An 8,138-nucleotide genomic window follows, 5' to 3' on the forward strand; every position below is an offset into this window, starting at 1 on the left:
ATATATATATATATATTTACATTTACATGTACATGTATATGCGTATAATATATATATATATATATATATATATATATATATATATATATATATATATATATATATATATATATATATATATATATATATATATATATATATATATATATATATATATATATATATATATATATATATATATATATATATATATATATATATATATATATATATATATATATATATATATATATTTTTATATCTATAATTTTATATACATATATAGATATATATATCTATATATATATATATATATATATATATATATATATATATTTATATTTACATGTACATATGTAAATTGTATATATATATATATATATATATACATAAATATATATATATATATATATATATATATATATATATACATATATATATATATATATATATATATATATATATATATTCATATATACATATATATATATACATATATATGTATATATATACATACATACATACATATTGTAACACGATTCTTGAATCGTATTGAGTAAATTAGTTTCCCCTTATGTTTAATTACATTTTCTGTTTTATGTGAAGTTCCAACATTATCTTCTGGAATATTCGTTTTATATGTTTATAAACCATTATAAACAATCTTCGACTTTTGCTATGCACATTGAGGAATACTGTAATTTCTAATGATTTATTACTTAAGAGAGAGGAACCATGTACTGTTAAAATAAATTACAAGATCATGTACATTTAAGTATAATTTTATAAGAGCTTGTTGGTGAAGAGAGAAGAGAGGAATCAACAATCGAATGAACATGGAAAGCGGCCGCTGTCAAAGATTTTGATATTTTAGAGTAGAATCATTATTACAAACATAAGCATCATGGAATTGTGCAGTCCAGTGAGAGTGAATACAAAGGGACAGTAAATGTGCCCTTCTGAGACATGACAGTGCCGCATTGAAGTTCTGGACTTTGTCTTGGTGCAGTTGGTGGTGTCGACAATGTTGTAAGTATATAATTTTGTAATTCTTAAAAATATTCTAGGTTTTGAGTTTGATGATGAGACTTCAGGAATTAGTTTAACATGTTCTATGGCTGTGAAATGATATTAACATAAGTGTTGTGAGATGCTACCTTCAAAGGGAAATTATTAATATTGATTTAATGTTGAGATTGGAAATTCCATATATGTTATTGTTCAGGATTGCTATAAAGCATTTAGGTTTATTTTGAATTATATTGTATTATCTTTGTATAGGATATTATGTAATTATTTTGGGTGATCATTGCTAACCTATCTTTTTTGTATTTCAACTGTTACATTCATGTGCCTCACTGTGATTTATGAATAGTTAACCAATACTTTTGTATTTCAACAATTACATTTATGTATCTTTCTGTGAATTATATTCTGGAAACTTTTGCAGGTTGGAACAAATAGAATAAAGAGTTGCAGCACGTTGTGTTTTACCCTGCCTGACGAGTCTGGAGCTAACATTCCAACAACAATTGGCCAAGATGTCGAAACCTACAGAACTGGAATCTCTACGCCGTCTGAGAGGAACAGCGAAAGGGAAGTTAAGTAGGAAATGCAAATTATTACGAGAACAAGTAAGTGAAAATTCATCATGGGACCAAATTGAGTCGTACTATATGGAGGTTCAGAAAGCTTTCAGTGAGTTAGAAATATTACATGGAAAAGTAACTGAAAATATGTGCCAAAGTGTAGAAGAAAATTTTGATAAGAAGCTAGAGGAAGAGGAACTCTATATAGAACAGGCTGAAATAATAAAAAATGAAGCATATGCTCAGCTAATGGCTAGCCGAAAGAAAGTGGAAGAGGAATGTGCAACTGAGAAGTTAAAGATTAAAGTAAAGCCATTGGATCCTCCAAAATTTGATGGAGATATCCGACAATATCAAACTTTTCGTAGCAACTATAGAAAGATTATGACGGAAACTTATGGGAAGAATGCCTATGCATTATTTCAGTGTTTGTCAGGAGAAGCATTAAGTGTTGTTCATGGGGTGGAGGATGATTTTGATAAAATGTTTTATCGTCTTGATCAGAGATATGCTGATCCGATTAGACTAACTGATTGCATAATTGAACAGCTAAGAAAACTAAAACCAATCCCTGAAGGTGACACTATTAAATTTATTGATGCAGTAAATGTGATTGAAAATTGTTGGACAGACATGCAGAGAAATCAATTAAAGGAACAAATGTCTACTGTGATTGTAATAAGTTTGATTGAGAAAATATTGCCTTCACAACAAAGGCGGGATTGGACAAGAATTTATCAAGACTTGACGGACAAATCAAGTGCCTTCCCAAACCTTATGGAATTCTTGTTGAAAGAAAGACAAATACTGGATTATATGGACAAAGATGTACGCAAATTTAGTCAACCAAATAAAGCAAGTGTACATAATGTAGAAGTAAGTGAGAGGGATGACCCTTTTATTAGTGCCTTACAAAAATTGCAAATTCAACAAACCGAACACCAGGCAAATATAGAAAATATTTTGCAAAGGATGACTCAGTTTATAACAGGGAATCCCAAAGTAACACAATCTAGATTTCCTTTGGGTAATAGTATTTATTGTTGGTACCATAATTCAGATAATCATTCGATCCATAAATGTTCCGTATTCCATAACTTGGAACCTACAGTTAAGATGGATGTGTTGAAGAAAAACTTTATATGCTTTCATTGTTTGGGTAAAGGGCACAGTCAGAAAAATTGCCATGAAAGGAGAACATGTTTTATCAAAATGAAACATGGTAATGTTTGCGGTAAACCACATCATCCTAAATTACACTACCTGTTTTCACAAATCAATCCAAATGAAGTGAATATCAATATCAACAAATCAGAGAATTCTATTTTATTAATGATTGGACAAGTTCACTGCAAAGACAGGGAAATTGTTACTCTGTTTGACCCTGGAAGCACTAATAGTTTGATTACACACAGTAAAGCTCGAGAACTTGGTTTGTGTGGGATTCCTTATAACATTACCATGGTGACAGTAGGAAATGTTTGTGATACTGTTTCTACCAAACTTTATGAAGTCCCTCTCATAGATGTCACAGGGAAGATAAGGTCAGTACATTGTGTAGGGATTGACGATATTACTTCTGAAGTGAAACCAGTAGACATAAGTGAAATACACTATATATTCGATGTCTCCACAAATACTGACATATTAAGACCTCAAGGGAAAGTAGACTTATTAATAGGTGCGGATAATTGTGACATGATCCCAAGTGTTGTGAAAACGGTAGGGAAATTACAACTTATGAAAGGACCTTTTGGTTACTGCATCAGAGGTTCACATCAGAACTTCAAGGATAATAATACTAGATATTATAGTGCAAAGATAAATCATATACAGATTAACCGAGAATTAGATGCACTACATGGAGAACCTTGGAAAACTTTAAAGGAAGATTTGGATAATTTTTTCACAGTGGATCATTTAGGGACTAATTGTAAACTTCAGTGTGATAACTGTAGTAATTGTAACAAATGTAGTAGAGAATTGGACATTACTATAAAGGAGGAAGAAGAAATGAAATTAATACTCAAGGGTCTTAATCATCAAGAAAGGGAGAAGGTTTGGGTAGCACACTATCCTTGGATAAAGGATCCATATCTTCTCCCTAATAACTTTGCAGCTACAATAATGAGATTAAAGGGAACTGAAAGACGATTAAGAAAATTAGGTGAAATGTCTTCAAAAGCATATAAAGAACAAATTGATGATATGCTGAAAAGAGGAGTTGCAAAGAAATTAACGAAAGATGAAATTAGGCATTATTCGGGCCCAGTACATTATGTTTCGCATCACGAAATCTTGAAACCTGATTCCATTTCAACACCAACACGTATTGTGTTCAATTCTTCTGCTTCTTACAATGGACATATTTTGAATCACTACTGGGCTAAGGGCCCTAATGTATTAAACAACCTCTTTGGTTTATTACTTAGATTTAGAGAGAATCCTATTGCATTTATCGGAGATATTTCAAAGATGTTTAATAGTATAAGACTTTCAGAATTTGACTGTCATGTTCACAGATTTTTATGGAGAGGTTTAGAAGATCGTCCTCCTGATCATTATGCTTTGACAGCAGTTCCATTTGGAGACATTTGTAGTCCTGCTATTGCAGTATTGGCCATGAGACAAACAGCATATAAATATAAAGAAAGATTTCCTGAGGCTGCGAATGTTATTATAGGTGACAGTTACATGGATGACATAATTCATAGTGCAGACAACATTGATGATGCTATTGAATGCATGAATGATATTGAATATATTTTAAAACAAGGTAGTTTCCATATTAAGAAATGGGTAATGAATGGGAATCCACATACTGAGAATGACATTAATCTTTTGAATACTGAAGGAAAAAAGGTACTCGGCATAATGTGGAATCCTGAAAGAGATGAAATGTGGTTTAAAACAAATTTGAGATTCATGCCAAAGAGGGAATCCAAGATTTCTTGTGTAACGGTTAGATTAGAGACTCTTGATAAGGAATTCCCTGAGATATTAACTAAAAGACAAGTTCTCAGCCAGATAGCTACCATTTTTGATCCCATGGGATATGCTGCCCCTATCATATTATGTGGAAAATTATTAATGAGAGAGGTTATTGTATACTTGGATGAGATGGGAAAGAAACTTGACTGGGATGATCCATTGCCTAGAAATCTCAGGGAAAAATGGTATATATTCTTTAAGAGTATATTCCAATTGGAAAACTTATGCATACCAAGATGCATTAGAAATACCTCTCTTATTGAACCTAGTTTAATAATATTTTCTGATGCTAGTACCCAAGCCTATTCTGCATGTGCCTATGCTCGTTGGCAAGTTGATAGAGGAAATTATGAATCTAGACTACTTGCATCAAAGAGTAGACTCGCTCCTGTAAAGCAGCAAACTATACCTAAACTTGAACTTTCTAGTGCTGTTCTGGGTGTCCGTCTCCGTAACGCAATTATTAAGGAGAGCAACATCCACTATCATAAAGTGTATCATCTTACAGATTCTGAAATTATACTTGCTCAAATTATGAAGCCTAACATTTCTGTTGGTACATACGTTGCTAATAGGATAACAGAAATTAAAGAAACCACCAGTAATGAAGAATGGCATTGGATCCCTACAGACAGTAATGTAGCTGATTTATTGACTCGACCTGATCCTACCATTGACATTAGCTCTGAATCGAAATGGCAGAAAGGGCCACCTTTTTTAAAGTTGCCTTATTCACAGTGGCCTGTTAAATCTATACCACAAAAATCAGAAGAGACCGTCATTAGTAATACTATTGAGATTAATAGTTTAGACACAGAGACAACTTTATTTGATATTGAAGGTTTTCAGTCCTATCGGAAACTCATTTATGTTACTGCCAGAATAATTAATGCCTTTCGCCAGTGCTCTTTCAAAGCTATAAAGGACCTGCCAACTATAGAGGAATTAAATGCTGCAGAGACAATTTGGATTAAACGTATACAAGCCCCTTTATTATTGAACTGGAAAAGGAGATTTAAGCGTTTAGGTCCATTTATGAAGAATGATACATTATATGTAGGTGCTAGAAATGCAATATGGATGAAAAACAACTATAATAATGAATCATTTATATTGTTGCCTACAAAACATAAATTTACTGAGTTATGTATTAAAGAATTTCATGATAGGGATCATGCCGGAATAGAGACTACCCTGTGCAAACTGCAAAATAAATTTTGGATACCCCAAGCAAGGAGATTGATTAGGAGAATTAAAGGTCAATGTGTGACATGTAGAAAATTAGAAAGGAAGATAATAGGACAAAGCATGGGACCTGTACCCAAGGAGAGATTGAAACCTTCCCCTCCCTTTTATCATGCAGCATTAGATTTATTTGGTCCTTTATTGATAAAGGACACCGTCAAAGGGAGATGTAAAAAGAAGGTATATGGAGTTATGATAAATTGTCTTAGTTCAAGAGCCTCTTATGTTGATTTAATTGAAGGCTATGATGCAGATAGCTTTATAACAACACTGCGCAGATTTACAGCATTAAGAGGCTTCCCAAGGTCAATATATTCTGATTGTGGGACTCAGTTGAAATTAGCAAGTAAAGAGCTAACCCAATTTGGTTTAAATGGTGGAATGGAATGGAACTTTACAAAATCAGCAGATGCTCCATGGGAGAATGGTTGCTCAGAAGCCCTAGTAAAATTAGTCAAGAAAACTATCGCTAGAGTAATTGGCAATGCTACCCTAACATTTGGGGAATTACAAACTGTAATGTTTGAAATTGCTAATATATTGAATGAAAGGCCAATAGGTATGAAAAATGGCTCTAGTGCAGTTCAGGGTTCATACCTCTGTCCAAATGATCTGATTTTAGGACGTGCAAGTGTTAAAGCACCAGAAGGAATATTTACACATAATGTTAGTACAAAGTCACGGCAGAATTTTATTAATGATATTGTGAAATCGTTTTGGAAGAAATGGATGATCCATTATTTTCCAACTCTCATAATACAACAGAAATGGCATTGTGAAAAAAGAAACCTAAGAGTAGGAGATGTTGTTATTGTGCAAGATCAAAATACGATAAAGGGGACATGGAAATTAGCTGAAGTTTGTAGCATTATACCCAGTTCAGATGGTAAAGTCAGGGATGTCGAAATTAGATACAAAATACAGAAAGAGAATGGAGACTATAAGGGTCAACAAGATGTAAGAGTAAATAGATCAGTCCACAAATTAGTACTTATTTTACCTGTTGAAGATCAATAATTCTTGGCGGGGGGGAATGTAACACGATTCTTGAATCGTATTGAGTAAATTAGTTTCCCCTTATGTTTAATTACATTTTCTGTTTTATGTGAAGTTCCAACATTATCTTCTGGAATATTCGTTTTATATGTTTATAAACCATTATAAACAATCTTCGACTTTTGCTATGCACATTGAGGAATACTGTAATTTCTAATGATTTATTACTTAAGAGAGAGGAACCATGTACTGTTAAAATAAATTACAAGATCATGTACATTTAAGTATAATTTTATAAGAGCTTGTTGGTGAAGAGAGAAGAGAGGAATCAACAATCGAATGAACATGGAAAGCGGCCGCTGTCAAAGATTTTGATATTTTAGAGTAGAATCATTATTACAAACATAAGCATCATGGAATTGTGCAGTCCAGTGAGAGTGAATACAAAGGGACAGTAAATGTGCCCTTCTGAGACATGACAGTGCCGCATTGAAGTTCTGGACTTTGTCTTGGTGCAGTTGGTGGTGTCGACAATGTTGTAAGTATATAATTTTGTAATTCTTAAAAATATTCTAGGTTTTGAGTTTGATGATGAGACTTCAGGAATTAGTTTAACATGTTCTATGGCTGTGAAATGATATTAACATAAGTGTTGTGAGATGCTACCTTCAAAGGGAAATTATTAATATTGATTTAATGTTGAGATTGGAAATTCCATATATGTTATTGTTCAGGATTGCTATAAAGCATTTAGGTTTATTTTGAATTATATTGTATTATCTTTGTATAGGATATTATGTAATTATTTTGGGTGATCATTGCTAACCTATCTTTTTTGTATTTCAACTGTTACATTCATGTGCCTCACTGTGATTTATGAATAGTTAACCAATACTTTTGTATTTCAACAATTACATTTATGTATCTTTCTGTGAATTATATTCTGGAAACTTTTGCAGGTTGGAACAAATAGAATAAAGAGTTGCAGCACGTTGTGTTTTACCCTGCCTGACGAGTCTGGAGCTAACATATATATATATATATATACAGTTGCCCAAGAAGGAGACTCAGGAAGTCGCCGAAGAGCCTGAGAAGGAGACCCAGGAGGTCGCCGAAGAGGCCGAGAAGGAGACCCAGGAAGTCGCCCAGGAGCCCGAAAAGGAGATCCAGGAAGTCGCCCTCGAGCCCAAGAAAGAGACCCAGGAAATCGCCCAGGAGCCCGAGAAGGAGACCCAGGAAGTCGCCGAAGAGTCCGAGAAGGAAACCCAGGAAGTCGCCCAGGAGCCCGAGAAAGAGACCCAGGAAGTCGCCGAAGAGTCCGAGAAGGAGACCCAGGAA

At 33.3% G+C, this 8,138-nt stretch overlaps 1 protein-coding gene across 2 annotated transcripts; it reads left to right on the forward strand.

Annotated features, from left to right (window-relative positions):
• Positions 1 to 869: 869 nt before the first annotated feature.
• On the forward strand, positions 870 to 7,790 carry LOC113824323 (uncharacterized). 2 transcript variants are annotated; one of them, XR_011398260.1, is made up of 3 exons: positions 870 to 1,008; positions 1,430 to 7,338; positions 7,760 to 7,790. XR_011398260.1 is itself a non-coding variant. In XM_070116989.1 (2 exons), exon 2 carries the CDS (start codon positions 1,521 to 1,523, stop codon positions 6,819 to 6,821), a length of 5,301 nt encoding a protein of 1,766 aa, XP_069973090.1. In that variant the 5' UTR covers positions 870 to 1,008; positions 1,430 to 1,520; the 3' UTR covers positions 6,822 to 7,790. The 2 variants fall into 2 exon arrangements, 1 of the variants encoding a protein (XP_069973090.1); XM_070116989.1 differs by having other exon boundaries at positions 1,430 to 7,790.
• The last annotated feature ends 348 nt before the right edge of the window (positions 7,791 to 8,138 follow it).

This window comes from Penaeus vannamei, chromosome 39 (assembly GCF_042767895.1).
Source record: "Penaeus vannamei isolate JL-2024 chromosome 39, ASM4276789v1, whole genome shotgun sequence".
Lineage (NCBI taxonomy): Eukaryota > Metazoa > Arthropoda > Malacostraca > Decapoda > Penaeidae > Penaeus > Penaeus vannamei.

Excerpts from the sequence above, each read along its gene's own strand:
- LOC113824323 (XM_070116989.1), top strand. The coding sequence starts at position 1,521 with ATGTCGAAACCTACAGAACTGGAATCTCTACGCCGTCTGAGAGGAACA.